The sequence below is a fragment of the Diaphorina citri genome, unplaced genomic scaffold (genome assembly GCF_000475195.1).
Source record: "Diaphorina citri unplaced genomic scaffold, Diaci psyllid genome assembly version 1.1 scaffold1936, whole genome shotgun sequence".
Taxonomy (NCBI): Eukaryota; Metazoa; Arthropoda; class Insecta; order Hemiptera; family Psyllidae; genus Diaphorina; species Diaphorina citri.
In genome coordinates, this window is record NW_007379362.1 from 41,501 (window position 1) to 55,607 (window position 14,107).

General features: G+C 36.4%; 4 protein-coding genes and 1 long non-coding RNA gene across 8 annotated transcripts; 2 read left to right on the top strand and 3 right to left on the bottom strand.

Annotated features, from left to right (window-relative positions):
* Positions 1-1,206: 1,206 nt before the first annotated feature.
* On the top strand, positions 1,207-2,206 carry LOC113465357. The gene is made up of 2 exons (XR_003393811.1): positions 1,207-1,292; positions 1,854-2,206. It is a non-coding gene; the product is annotated as an uncharacterized LOC113465357 (long non-coding RNA).
* Positions 2,207-4,881: 2,675 nt separating this feature from the next.
* LOC103517718 lies at positions 4,882-7,215 on the bottom strand. 2 transcript variants are annotated; one of them, XM_026829709.1, is made up of 3 exons: positions 6,905-7,215; positions 5,487-5,734; positions 4,882-5,039 (listed from the first exon to the last, which is right to left on the bottom strand). In XM_026829709.1, the coding sequence occupies exons 1-3, from the start codon at positions 6,926-6,928 to the stop codon at positions 4,910-4,912; spliced, it is 402 nt and encodes a 133-aa protein (XP_026685510.1). In that variant the 5' UTR covers positions 6,929-7,215; the 3' UTR covers positions 4,882-4,909. The 2 variants fall into 2 exon arrangements, with proteins under 2 accessions (XP_026685510.1, XP_026685511.1); XM_026829710.1 differs by lacking the exon at positions 6,905-7,215 and adding an exon at positions 6,221-6,360.
* LOC103517712 (YY1-associated factor 2) lies at positions 6,260-6,907 on the bottom strand. Its single transcript, XM_008482757.3, has one exon. The coding sequence runs from the start codon at positions 6,871-6,873 to the stop codon at positions 6,367-6,369; it is 507 nt and encodes a 168-aa protein (XP_008480979.1). The 5' UTR covers positions 6,874-6,907; the 3' UTR covers positions 6,260-6,366.
* A 356-nt stretch (positions 7,216-7,571) lies between the features above and the next one.
* On the bottom strand, positions 7,572-8,515 carry LOC103517719. The gene is made up of 2 exons (XM_008482762.2): positions 8,402-8,515; positions 7,572-8,015 (listed from the first exon to the last, which is right to left on the bottom strand). The coding sequence occupies exons 1-2, from the start codon at positions 8,441-8,443 to the stop codon at positions 7,572-7,574; spliced, it is 486 nt and encodes a 161-aa protein (XP_008480984.1). The 5' UTR covers positions 8,444-8,515.
* Positions 8,516-8,689: 174 nt separating this feature from the next.
* LOC103517711 (protein cornichon homolog 4) lies at positions 8,690-11,615 on the top strand. Of its 3 annotated transcripts, none has more exons than XM_008482755.3 (6): positions 8,690-8,891; positions 9,282-9,350; positions 9,613-9,673; positions 10,094-10,145; positions 10,413-10,553; positions 11,268-11,452. In XM_008482755.3, the coding sequence occupies exons 1-6, from the start codon at positions 8,823-8,825 to the stop codon at positions 11,335-11,337; spliced, it is 462 nt and encodes a 153-aa protein (XP_008480977.1). In that variant the 5' UTR covers positions 8,690-8,822; the 3' UTR covers positions 11,338-11,452. The 3 variants fall into 3 exon arrangements, 2 of the variants coding, with proteins under 2 accessions (XP_008480977.1, XP_008480978.1); XR_003393810.1 differs by lacking the exon at positions 9,613-9,673 and adding an exon at positions 11,508-11,615 and having other exon boundaries at positions 8,713-8,891; positions 10,033-10,145; positions 11,268-11,418; XM_008482756.3 differs by lacking the exon at positions 9,613-9,673 and having other exon boundaries at positions 8,715-8,891; positions 10,033-10,145.
* The last annotated feature ends 2,492 nt before the right edge of the window (positions 11,616-14,107 follow it).

Sequence of the window (14,107 nt, forward strand, 5' to 3'; positions counted from 1 at the left end):
CAAACAAAATAGGTCTCTAAATAAAGTAAATTTCTTTCCATTTATGTCATCTCAAACATATTTTCCTTGAAAAATAGCACTTATCTTAGTATTGCTAAGTGTATGAAGTACTCATATCTCTCCATTTGTATCACTTATCTTATCTCACGGACACGGGAAGTAAAGTATCTCTCCACCAAAGAAAACTAATCTGAATTGACAACTCGGTTTATTTTCTTTCATTCCAGTGTGAAGATGGAGCTCCTCTGTTATTACAAGACAGAATGTGATCCTCTCTGTGTAGAATTCAGTCATGTCCGACCCAACATCATACACTCAGTGGAACAGAAAATATCCAGAAGAGTAAGTTGAAGACAAGATTAATCCAGGGCCTGCCCACGATCGACAAAAAATTGTACTCGTATTTCGACTGCAGATATTTCAAAGGGTTACTTTCTCGTGTCCTTAAACAGTGTTGGGGATAAAATTCTATCTCTCGGCTGAGATTGAACCCACGCTCTCTTGATTGGCAGGCGAGCGCCTTGATCCACCACCATACACCTCCCTCGCCTGGTAAACAGGAGGGCATGGGTTCTACCCCAGCTGAGGCCATGATAATTTAATCCTTAGTTATTTGAGAATTTGACCACATAATAATGGAGCTCTAAGGGGTAGGTGGTAGAGAACGCCTCCGGTGTTAACATCGCCTAGTGGTTTTGGTTTTGTAGTCAACTTCCTCTCGTCAAATGTTTCTCACTCATCAAAGCCATTCTCATTTTCAGGGTGAAGTGAGTGTAGAAAGCTGCACGTATGAAATTCTCAATGCCAAATGCCATCGTATAGCAGTTACATGTATTCCATTAGAAACCAATGTCTGCTGTCACTCGTTCTCCCCTGATAATCGTCACTTGTTACTCGGATGTATAGATGGATCTCTGGTTCTACATGATATTGCCAAGGGAATCACACACCTGGTCAAGTCAGCCTTTGTAAGTAGCTTGCTAGTTATTTATTTAGATATATGTTTTTCAAACTATAAATATGGTGTAGAAGTTACCATAGTGGACTTCAAATCTGGGGGTTGTTGGCTCAAGTCCAAGTGAAGTTATGAAATTTAGCGTAGTATTTTATCAGGAATCAGGTAGACCTGACAGGCGGGAGGCGGGCCTGATCAGGTGTACCTGTCAGGTCTACCTGATAGTGAGTGACTGGCTCTTTTTTATGTCTTCCCCTTACAGACACAAGTCACATTACCCCTACAAGTCAAATTATTCCGTCCACTTCCAAACACATAGTCTACCAAACTCCATTACGTAAGTTTCTTATTAAGATTCCCTTCATTCCCTGATTGTCACCAACATTGACACTTGACAGTGTAAGATGATCTAGGAAATCAGTATTTAAAAGGGTTATTTTCTGATGGTCTTGTGTTGACTAGGGCCAAATGCGAAATATGATCTCTCTTCTGGACAAACTAATGAGAGACATACTACGACGAAGACCATATAAGTTGAATTAAATATTTTGAATCATGGTTTTGTAGGTACCTACAGGTACTATGGTACATTCTTTTTAAAACTGTTGTTCTAACATACCTAAGTACATACGTACTACACAGCCCAAGTCGTTCTGTTCTATGGTACATTCTTTTTGAAACTGTTGTTCTAACATACCTAAGTACATACGTACTACACAGCCCAAGTCGTTCTGTTCTGCATAACAGGTCGAATATCTACAAAACCTCGCCATCATGATTGATCTCGAAAGGGCTGGTTGTTTTCCATTAGACTAGGTTCTCTGATTTTTCTTCCCACTTCCTACATGTTAACACCAATGTCTTCCACTTTCCTAACACAAATATTTTTTACTTTCAGCAATCAAATTTGACGAGGAAGAAGCCAAAAAGATCAAAGTGGTCCATTTCGGAGTAGTGTAACCAAAAGTTAGAGATAGTATTGTGCCATTTTTTCATTCCGTCCATGTCAAACATTATGTACCTTTTCCATTTTTTCTTGTAAATAGCAAGTACCTGTTTTATAAATGTTCCAACAGTTGTTTGGTGGCTGGGCGGAAAATAATGGCATAGCTGAATGTTGCTAGCATTTGCTGCCATCTAGCCTTCAAACAACTGTTGGACCGACCATTATTTTATTCTGTATTTTTATATTAAAAGTAAACGGACACATTTTACAAACTTACCCTAATTTAAGGTTTCTTTCTCTCCCCGGATTTAATCAGTTGGGTAAATTTACTTTGTACAAGTGTATAATATGCCCAATTTAACGACCATTATTTTATTCTGTATTTTTATATTAAAAGTAAACGGACACATTTTACAAATTTACCCTAATTTAAGGTTTCTTTCTCTCCCCGGATTTAATCAGTTGGGTAAATTTACTTTGTACAAGTGTATAATATGCCCAATTTAAAGTATACTTTGTCTTCCACGTTGGTTGTCCTAGTAAGATTTTATTCTGCAATTAAATACAATGAATTATTGTTTGATTGTATTGTTAATTACTCTTTTGTATCAGAAATATTTTCCATGTACTTTTACCAAAATATATTTTATTTTTTTATACCGAACTTTGGCTTATTACTTTCCTTTTTTTATTCTCTCTTCACAATAAGACCTCTTGTGAAACTAGATACAGTCGAACCTGTCTAAGTGGGAAATCTGGATATCTGGGAAAAAAATCGTGGCCCCTTCATTTTTTACTAAAAAACCTGTTTAAATGGGAAAATCGAGCCTCTATAAGTGGGAATGACTTTTTCTAGATACTGGGTCCGGAGCCTCTGTAAGTGGGAAAGGTTGCCATTTTCCTAGGTCAGGAGCCTTCTGCGGACCTCTGTAAGTGAGAATTTGTATGAAAGCATAGTAACTTAATGACATATTCCTCTTCCTCCAAACCAGTGTTCACATTTACCTCTATAAGTAGGAATAGGAAAATGGCAACCTCTCTAAGTGGGACACTTTTTAACTGGGAAACCTGGATAAGTGGGAAAAAATTGTCAGTCCCTTGGATTCCCACTTAGACAGGTTCGACTGTATATTATATTGTGGGGATTTTGTTAGAGGGCAACATGAAACTAATAATAAATATTACCTGAAGTCTAGGAGATTTACAAGAAAACAAGTCCACATCAAAAAAAGACACACATAAATAGTTTTATTTGATTTTCTTAATTTTTTATAAAGGAAATTTTGAATAGGTGGGTAAAATGAAACATACAGGCCCACTACGAATTGTAACAAAATTCGGGCTAAATACAAATTAATTTAAATGATTAAATACAAATAAAGTAAAAATACAATAGGAAGGGGGAAAACATCGATCAATGGATGAAAAACAGTAAAAACATCAATAGCTAAAATTTGATTAGCTGAATTGGAATAAAGCCTATGAGCAATTAAATTAAGTTGATACAATTGGATTTGTAAATGAATCAATGGATGAAAAACAGTATAAACATCAATAGCTAAAATTTGATTAGCTGAATTGGAATAAAGCCTATGAGCAATTAAATTAAGTTGATACAATTGGATTTGTAAATGTGTGTGTTCAGAAGACTATTGTTTAAAACGATAATTTCATGTTCCATTTTTCCTTGTCCTTGCATGACCCCTGTGATGATTTTTGAGGACCTACAAAAAGGCTAAAAAATAAGCCACTTAAGCTGGAATTCAGTTTCCCATTAAGTTACAAAAAAAATTCATTAGTGTTGTCTTTTAGAATATCATTTCAAGAGACACTTTCTATGACTTGTTTTCTTCACTAAGACATCAGGAGAGGGCTCTATTTTCTTTTGACAGGTTTAGGCTCTCTAGGTCCTCCCATTTCAAAAAAAAAATATTAGTGTTGTCTTTTAGAATATCATTTCAAGAGACACTTAGTTTCTATGACTTGTTTTCTTCACTAAGACATCAGGAGAGGGCTCTATTTTCTTTTGACAGGTTTAGGCTCTCTAGGTCCTCCCATTTCTTTTTTTTTTAATAGTGTTGTCTTTTAGAATATCATTTCAAGAGACACTTTCTATGACTTGTTTTCTTCACTAAGACATCAGGATAGGGCTCTATTTTCTTTTGACAGGTTTAGGCTCTCTAGGTCCTCCCATTTCTTCCAGCTTAGCTTCCAGATCCTTGAGTTCCAAATCAATATTGTGGCCAAATTCTCAAATTATCTTCTTCTTCGCCCTTTCCCATGTTTATGATGGGGTTTAGAGTGATCAGCTTTAGAGACCAACTGGTTTTGGCTAAACAAAATTTTCCGAGTGGATGCCTTTCGCACTCAACCTTTGCTATTGATATAGCATAAGGAAATTTGGACGTTTTCCCTGTTTAATACTCAAAACCTTTGCTTTCTCGTTTTTTCAGAGCTCAACCAACATTACTAGACATTCGGTGGCATCAGAAACCTAGTCATCACACTGCTCCCTCTGATTTTGCTCAAACTGACGCGTTGCTCATGCTCATTTGTGAAAAGTAAGTTCTTCTCAGCCTACCACTATTCGTAGAAGCTTAACCCATCCTTTAGGGCTGTTTACCCTTACACCTAAGCCTCAGGTGGACTTTTTGTGTTCGTTGGGAATTGTAGCGTTGTGTGTGATTTTATATCTACAGGGGTAAAAATGGTCATTATAGTCTAGTAGCAAAATGTTCGCTTCAAAATTAACTCTCAATTGATATTTTGTACAGAACAACAGTCTTGAAATACTGTTGATTTTAAACTTGCCTTGGTGGCGTAGTGGTCAAGATGCTCGCCTGTTAAATAGAATGGTGTGGGTTCGATCCCAGTACCTTACATAGGCTGATTGAATACATAGCTTAAATTTCATGACATTTACAATAATATAACTTCTATTCTTACCTGAACATTTCTTTCAGACCTTACATAGGCTGATTGAATACATAGCTTAAATTTCATGACATTTACAATAATATATCTTCTATTCTTACCTGAACATTTCTTTCATAAATGCGAAGATGATAGTTTGCATCTACAACAGAGCTGTTGGGTTCCATCCTCGTGATGTTGAATTTTTGAGGAGGAAGAGCCCAACTAAAACAGAAATAAGGTCAGTAAGGTTAATACAGACAGTTACTTGAACATTAGTGTAACTGAAATAAATTATTCTAACCCATTTTGTTAATAAGATAAATGACATAAGCAACTACTAGTACTACTAAATGGTGGAATAAATGGAAATGGAAGAAATGAAAGTTGAGTTCATCATATGAAAGTAATGAAAATCACTCACCTCTCATCACTCTGAATAAACATTAGTGTAACTGAAATAAATTATTCTAACCCATTTTGTTAATAAGATAAATGGCACAAGCAACTACTAGTACTACTACATGGTGGAATAAATGGAAATGGAAGAAATGAAAGTTGAGTTCATCATATGAAAGTAATGAAAATCACTCACCTCTCATCACTCTGAATCATGGAAATGGAAGAAATGAAAGTTGAGTTCATCATATGAAAGTAATGAAAATCACTCACCTCTCATCACTCTGAATGCTCAGACTAGCAGCAATTTTATAAACAAACTTTTGATAGGATTCCAATACTGGAAAGTCATAGCCTTTGAGTTGAACATTCACTTCATCATACAAGGGTATTTCTGGGTTCAAGTGGTCTAAATAGTCTGGTTCAAACAGATTGGTAGTTTTTGATCCTGAGTCAGACACTGAGCTGAATGCATTGAATTTCATTGCAAGTGGTCTTCTAGAAACATTTGCTAATCCAATCTGAAAAGAAGAAGTTTTTAATAAAGGTATCAACAATTTGAAAGAAACTAAGTATGTACCTACCTACCTACAAATACACAGACTAAAAAATCAACTTTTTTTATGGTAACAAAATAGGAGTGAACTAGGCTTAGAAACAAGTATGTACCTACCTACCTACAAATACACAGACTAAAAAATCAACTTTTTTTATGGTAACAAAATAGGAGTGAACTAAGGCTTAGAATAAGTATGTACCTACCTACCTACCTACAAATACACAGACTAAAAAATCAACTTTTTTTATGGTAACAAAATAGGAGTGAACTAGGCTTAGAAAATATAACAAAACTAATATTATTTTTCATAAGGAACAAAAAACCAAGCTATTTTACTACTTATCCAATAGTAGTGTATCTAAGTTCTAAACATATAAAACCAAATACCTAAATAGAAATTAAGAAAGAGAATAATGAATTAAAATTAAAAATGCAGTTAATATATTACCTAGTAAGAGAAAAATTATTGAATTGAAGTTATGATGGGTGGGCAGTGTTATGGCAGGTAGAAGAATCAGTTAGACAACATTCACAAAAACATCAATAAATAGAATAATTACTATGTGCAAAATATACATCAGTCTATACACAATACTAATCAGTAGTGATATCTCCATTCTTTGTATTCAAACTTGACTCGGACTGGCTATCATTCTCTACACTGCTCAGATCCGAATCCAATATGCTCTTCTTTATTTTGGGTTTGAACTCGGTTACTTTTACAGTGAGGTTGTTGACAGTGATTTCTAAAGTTTGAGCAGTTGTTCTATCCACATGCTTCAGTTTGGGAGGGTTCCATTTTCTTCTGCCATGTTTTTTGAACTTTCTGTTCTCAGACTTTTCCTTACCACCTCCTTCTTTCTTTGGGCCAACTTTGGACGTTGCTGGTACAGGGTACTGTTGAGTGACTTGTGCTACCAAGTCAGGAGTTATGCGAGGCTTTCGAGTAGATGTGCCTTTCCTAACATCACACATAGAGCATTTGAAAGCCTCGGCCACATTCCTGTATGTACACACACTGCAGTCCCAGTAGTTTTCATCTTTGGCTTGCTTTCTTCTTCTTTTGGTAGGCGTTTTTCTATCCATTCCTTTTATTTTCATTATGTTACAACATTATGATCTAGATACTTACACGTTGCAAGGCTAGACGAAACATGGCTAGTTAGGTTTATCTCAGTTTTACTTTAGATATCAACGGAGTTTGGGTTTAGAACTAGGACCAATACAAGCAATGCAGGCTTTGGTGTAGCATGGACAAGCAAAAAAGGACTGAGTAGAAAATGTGAGATTACTGTCGGTGTTCAAACCAAGACATTATTTACTATTCCTTGACTTTTCTATTTCACTGTACTTTCACTTGGCTTTCTAATAAAAAAGTTTTTGGTAAAAAAAAAAAAAATTAAATTTTTCCAGACACCCAAAAATTCCGGAAATCCGGATCTGGCACAGGGGAGCGTGTTGAGGACGAGATTTTTGTGGGAATTTTGCTATAAATCCCACCATTAAAAAAATAGGTTTATCACAGTTTTACTTTAGAAATCAACGGAGTTTGGGTTTAGAACTAGGACCAATACAAGCAATGCAGGCTTTGGTATAGCATGGACAAGCAAAAAAGGACTGAGTAGAAAATGTGAGATTACTGTCGGTGTTCAAACCAAGACATTATTTACTATTCCTTGACTTTTCTATTTCACTGTACTTTCACTTGGCTTTCTAATAAAAAAGTTTTTGGTAAAAAAAAAAAAATTAAATTTTTCCAGACACCCAAAAATTCCGGAAATCCAAACCAAAAACCAAAATTAATTACCGACGCCAGCGCTTGAAATCTTCCAGTGGTGAAAACTGTTACTACGCATACTGCTACAAATTTCCGCTTGGTGCATTATTAGCGCTGACACCAAGTCCTCTTCCTCTCCCAGTTCCTCCCTTCCCTCACTCCAAGCTCCCTCTTCTTGTTCGGAATTCTCACTCAATAGGATCGCACTCTGCACACTCTCAATATCGGGGGAATCAGGGAGGATTCTCGTCTTGGGTAGAGGTGGCATGAGGCTCTCATCATATTCTACAACATCTTTGGCAAACCATTGGGATGGGGGCCCTTCCTTTCTGGGTTTTTCCTCGTCTCCCTCGCCTGAAGTTTCAGCCTGTATTTCTTCAGCTTCTAGATCAGGTGGGGGACTACTGTATATTCCGAGCTGCATGCAGTTCAGACGAGGAAACACGAACACGCCTTTCCCGAGAGGCTGGAAAATGAAGTCATCAAATAGGTAGACACATTAAAAATAATAATACACTAACAAAAGCGGTATATCTTACTGTCTCGAAATCGAAGACAGGATAGGAGAAAGCCAGCTGTTCCGAGAACGAACCTTATAGGGTATGTTCAGGATAAAGTTCGCCCAAGGCGGGAATCGAACCCGTGACCTAGCGTTTACAAGGAGACTCTCCAAGCTAACTAGGCTGGCTTTTATAGGAGTGCTAAATTGTATTCGATTATGTAAAATTTAATTCAGGCAAACATGACTGAACCAATGAGATAGTGAGATTTCGCTGTGTTTACGTCCAAAGCGGAATCTCATTGGTTCAGCCATGTTTGCCTAAATTAAATCTAATACAACTCTATTCTTACCCTATTGTTCTCAAAGAACCCATGGAATGACACTCCACTCATGGGATATTCCAGTCTACCACCGCCAGTTATTTCATCCGCATCCCAAGCACAGGTCAGTTTGACTCCTAGCGTTGCATATCAGTTTGAAATTAAAGAAAAAATATGGCTAGAGACCATCACCCCGGTGTATGGCAGATATAAAAAGATATCTTTTCTTTACTCTGCCAACACCATTCAGCGAAAGCTAAAGCTGCTACAACAACAACAACAACAATCCAATCAGCTGAATTTTGCTGACTAAAAGTGTGACCAAAAGTCCAACATAATATTTCAACAATTTTCTGTTTTTCCAGCCATGTTATAGAGAAGTGATAGCTGAAGCTGACAACACTCAGTGACAAATTACCTCCAAGTGGTATTTCTTCTCTGAACTTTCATAATGGATGGATACATTTTTGGAATCTCTATGCTGGACACAGGCTCACTCCTGTTTCTGCTGATATACTTTGTATCCTTTATAAAATTTAATGATTACACTAGAGCTGATAGCAGAACTAGAGCTGATAGGAGAACAATTTTATAAATAAGACTAGTTAGCTTGGTTGGTAGTGTGTCTGCCTTGTAAGTGCTAGGCCATGGGTTCAATTCCCACCTAGGGTGGATTTTATCCTGAATGGATGATGTTTGTTCTTGGAACAGCTGGCTTTCTCCTATCCTGTCTTTCTTCAGTTTCAGGATGATAAGACCTTAGCAGTTACAGTTCCCTCTGTCAAACCTCTTAAAAAAAAAAATAAAATAATAATAATAATAAAAACATCAACAATCAATTGAAAAATAACCCCAGATCAATGCTGCCAATTTGCATCACTGTTGTCAGCCTTAACTTTGTACATCTCAGATTATCACATTATCAGATGTGGAGTGTGATCATTTGAATGCTCAAGATTGTTATCAAAGGCTTAATTTTGTAAGTATCATCACATCACTTTTCACTGACCCAAGTGGCACAACTCAGGTTATCCCAGATATCAACAATGGTGACACATAATCTCACATTTCAAATTGCATTTTATTGCTTCCAAGAGATCATATATATATATATATACATATAAAAAAAAACATGGACTAGGTATTTAGAATCATGAAATTGTGTCTAAAGGAATAATTGGAATTTTGGTAATCAAAATAAAGAAGAACTATAACTATTCTTTTTCTGCTTACATTTCTAGTGGATTCCAGTCAAAATGGGAGCTCAAGTTGGTGTAACCGTTCTGTTGCTTCTCACAGGACATTACTAGATAAATCCAAAATAAATAAATATCTACAATGTAGGCATTTTTTATTTTGAAAGAAAAAATAATAATAATAATAATAATATTTTATTGTACATAAAACTTTTACATATAAAGTATGGTACAACGTCAAATTAGATGGTTAAATAAGAAATAGGAAAGAAAAAAATATGAAGAAATACTACTAAATTGTAAATTACTTGACAAAGGAAAAGAGAAAAAATACACCTACCACTGGATATTATACCTATTAATATTGCTACCTATTCTAAGAACAATATATATATATACAATATGGAATCTTATTTTGTAAAATGAGATCAATAATCGATAATCTTTTTCTGCTTACATTTCTAGTGGATTCCAGTCAAGATGGGAGCTCAAGTTGGTGTAACCGTTCTGTTGCTTCTCACAGGACATTACTATCTGTTTCTAATGAACGTTCCCATGTCAGCTTGGAATGTCTATGAGTAAGTTATTGCCAAAAATACTTCATTAGGTGTATAGAGGAAAATCATTATGAAGCATGTTTACTGAAGGAAAACCAAGAACAAGAGCAAGACTTGAAAAAAAAAGAAAAAAAAAGAAAGATTTAGCAAAATGGGGCAGAAAACATCAAACAAAACCAGAAAACTGCACAAGATAAAAGTCAGATGCATGGGGGCTGAAGCCAAGTACCCTTGAGGTCTGTGACAGCTAAGTATGTATAAATAAAAAAATCTATCCCTCCCCCACAGGTACTATTCTGTCCCATCAGGCAACATGGGTGTGTTTGATCCCACAGAGTTGTACAACCGAGACTCTATCAAGAATCACATGAGGAATTGTCTCATAGGTATGGGATTCTATCTGGTCATCTTCTTTGTTTACTTGTACAGGTAAGTGTGTTGTCGATTTCTAAAGTTCTCTGGGCCTTCATCACTCCCAATAATAGTGCTTATTGATACATAGCATAAGACTGAAAAGTCCCTTTATTCCAGCAGTAGGCTACAACTACTAATATTGTGGCCAAAAATTATCTTCTTCTTCTTCTTCGCCCTTTCCCATGTTTATGATGGGGTTTAGAGTGATCAGCTTTAGAGACCAACTGGTTTTGGCTAAACAAAATTTTCCGAGTGGATGCCTTTCGCACTCAACCTTTGCTATTGATATAGCATAAGGAAATTTGGACTAGTCTACTCCGTGTTTATAGTCCCCTAGCTAGACGCTGATCTACTCTCTGTTTATAGTCCCTCAGCCATACAGTTAGGGTGTTTATAGCCCCCTAGCTAGACGCTGATCTACTCTCTGTTTATAGTCCCTCAGCCATACAGTTAGGTATATAAGTATATTGTAAATAAATTTTATACCTCAGCTGGGATTGAACCCACAAACTCCTGTTTCTGTTTACCAGGGAAGCGTACTGACCATTACACTACCGAGGCAGGTATAAAAGACTCTTAAGGGAAAGGTAACCACTAGGGAAGGTTAACGCCGAAGGCGTTCTATACCAGCTAACCGAGGTAGTTCCATTATTATACAATGTGTTCAAATACCTAATCAAGTTCTCGTTATTTTTTTTCTTTCTTTCATTATTTTTCTTTTCGTTTCAGTATGATTTTGTCTTTACTACGAGATAATCCTCTGGATAAACCTAGTCAGCATGGAGCTGTAGAATACTGAACGTAAGGAAATCGGTTCAGCAACGTGCTTGTTTGCCAAAGATCCTACGTTCAAGTCCCACAGGTGACAAGAATTTGCATTTTCATTCCGATTGTACTTTGAGATATTCGCCCCGCCAAGTCAAGAAAGTTTGACCGTGCTACTAGAGATAATATACGCCTATCTAGGTACTCATTCCGATTGTACTTTGAGATATTATTAATGGAAAATAATCCTGTATGGAATATCTAGTTTTAGCTCGCTGTCCGTTCTTACCTCTCTGTGAGGCACATACTACCGTAACTGCGGAATGGACATCTTATGACACGGACAAGAAGCGCTGTCCGTTCTTACCTCTCTGTGAGGCACATACTACCGTAACTGCGGAATGGACATCTTATGACACGGACAAGAAGACTGTTAACAGATTTTCAGCTACAAAAAGCAATCGGCGCATGTTTTCGAAGTCCGACGATAAAAGTGAAATGTTCGTGGCTACAGTCGCAGTTTAAACTTTAAACAGACTGGATTAAACAATCACTTGAATATGAGATTAAGATTGGCCAATCAGACGAAAACAAAACAGATTAGCAGTAGTCATCTTACCTCATGGAAATTCAGTATTTATGAACAATGTGTATGAAGCTACTGCTCCCAAACCAAAGATTTTGATATAATTTGTTTCCTGTAAGTTTAGTATGTGCTACAATGCTACATACATATTTACACTCGCAGTTTAAACTAACAGACTGGATTAAACAATATGATTGGTTGAATCACTTGAATTAAGATTGGCCAATCAGACGAAAACAAAACAGATTAGCAGTAGTCATCTTACCTCATGGAAATTCAGTGTTTATGAACAATGTGTATGAAGACTATGAAGCTACTGCTCCCAAACCAAAGATTTTGATATAATTTGTTTCCTGAAAGTTTAGTATGTGCTACATACAAATTTAGGGCCCTAAAATAAAGTTTTTCTCTGTACATATTAGACATTTTTACTTTCTATTACCTTTACGTATAGGGAACCTATACAAGGTAATGAGAAAGTATTGCAATCGGTCCAAATTTTCAAAATCGTACATATTTAGGGCCCTAAAATAAAGGTTTTCTCTGTACATATTAGACATTTTTTTCCTTTCCTTTTCCCTCTCTTGTTTTTATCACCATTCAATTCATGTAAGTTAACTAATCCTCCGTAACTTTCACAGTGAACAGGTATCAGAGTGCCCTGATGTACTTAGTTACACTCGCGGTTATCGCCAGAAAAGATACTTACAAATTGTGAAACTCCTAATATTCCTTTTCCCTCTCTTGTTTTTATCACCATTCAGTTCATGTAAGTTAACTAATCCTCTGTAACTTTCACATTGAACAGGTATCAGAGTGCCCTGATGTACTTAGTTACACTCGCGGTTATCGCCAGAAAAGATACTTACAAATTGTGAAACTCCTAATATCCTTTTGTTTTTAGTGTGTGTATTATTTGTTTTTATTTTATCTCATAAGTTTGTAGTTTTTTTGTGATTTGTGATAAAAAATATACTTTTTTACATCCCTACTGAAATCGATGTTCTGTATTGATTGATGATTTTTCATCCAACTCTAATTTAGAAATATGTACCAAGGTAGAATTTGTGATTTGTGATAAAAAATATACTTTTTTTTACATCCCTACTGAAATCGATGTTCTGTATTGATTGATGATTTTTCATCCAACTCTAATTTAGAAATATGTACCAAGGTAGAACTTTAAGAAATAAGAGGCTCTGTAGCCGAGTTGTCGAAAGCTTTTACTATCGAGATTATTTTATAATGAAATTTCCCGTCAACATTACCGAAAAAAATCTAGACAATATTTAATGAAATCGAGGTTTTCGAACTTGGCTTGTCTCTGACTCTGTTTCCGTGAGGTTTCCTTAGACCAGCGGATCCCTAACCTAGCGTATCTTCAATAGGTATGTTGTTGTCACATAAAATATGTCGGCATATTTGACTATTAAGTCATTCATTACCCCTTTGCATCCCAGTATTTCATCAATAAACTCTCAGAACTCAGTTAGGTGGAGCGTTCATATTCTCATGCATACTGGGTGAACTCATCACTTCAATCTGGTCTCCAATGTGCAACTCCCCCGCACTCGACACCAAGTCCTCTTCCTCTCCCAGTTCCTCCCTTCCCTCACTCCAAGCTCCCTCTTCTTGTTCGGAATTCTCACTCAATAGGATCGCACTCTGCACACTCTCAATATCGGGGGAATCAGGGAGGATTCTCGTCTTGGGTAGAGGTGGCATGAGGCTCTCATCATATTCTACAACATCTTTGGCAAACTTTCTATGACTTGTTTTCTTCACTAAGACATCAGGAGAGGGCTCTATTTTCTTTTGACAGGTTTAGGCTCTCTAGGTCCTCCCATTTCTTCCAGCTTAGCTTCCAGATCCTTGAGTTCCAAATCAGGAATATATCTGTTTTCATCGTGCTCATTAGTGTACAGTTCAACTTTCATATCCACACCCTCAGGTAGTCCGGTTTGTATGGCTTCAATAAATATGGGCATGATAGTTGCTGGTATATCTACAACCTGAGAAAAAGAGAATAGGTCCAATATACATTCTCATGTGTGTGTCTAGATTTTTCTTCTTCTGATTCTCCTGATGGTATCACCTCTGATTCTCCTAATGTTTGATACACATGTATGATTTTTAAACAGTCAATGAGGCAGGATGTTTCCATTATAAAGCAGTGTGTAGTACTATGTAAATTAGTGAAAGGCTCATCAGTAGAACA

Coding starts and splice junctions, on each gene's coding strand:
- LOC103517711 (XM_008482755.3), top strand. CDS start 8,823: ATGGATGGATACATTTTTGGAATCTCTATGCTGGACACAGGCTCACTC. Junction 8,892..9,281: donor TGTTTCTGCTGATATACTTT/GTATCCTTTATA, acceptor TGTACATCTCAG/ATTATCACATTATCAGATGT. Junction 9,351..9,612: donor GTTATCAAAGGCTTAATTTT/GTAAGTATCATC, acceptor TTACATTTCTAG/TGGATTCCAGTCAAAATGGG.
- LOC103517718 (XM_026829709.1), bottom strand. CDS start 6,928: ATGTTTCGTCTAGCCTTGCAACGT. Junction 5,735..6,904: donor TTCGTCTAGCCTTGCAACGT/GTAAGTATCTAG, acceptor TCTTCTTTTCAG/ATTGGATTAGCAAATGTTTC. Junction 5,040..5,486: donor AGCATTCAGAGTGATGAGAG/GTGAGTGATTTT, acceptor TTTCTGTTTTAG/TTGGGCTCTTCCTCCTCAAA.
- LOC103517712 (XM_008482757.3), bottom strand. CDS start 6,873: ATGAAAATAAAAGGAATGGATAGAAAAACGCCTACCAAAAGAAGAAGA.
- LOC103517719 (XM_008482762.2), bottom strand. CDS start 8,443: ATGAGTGGAGTGTCATTCCATGGGTTCTTTGAGAACAATAGG. Junction 8,016..8,401: donor GGTTCTTTGAGAACAATAGG/GTAAGAATAGAG, acceptor TTCATTTTCCAG/CCTCTCGGGAAAGGCGTGTT.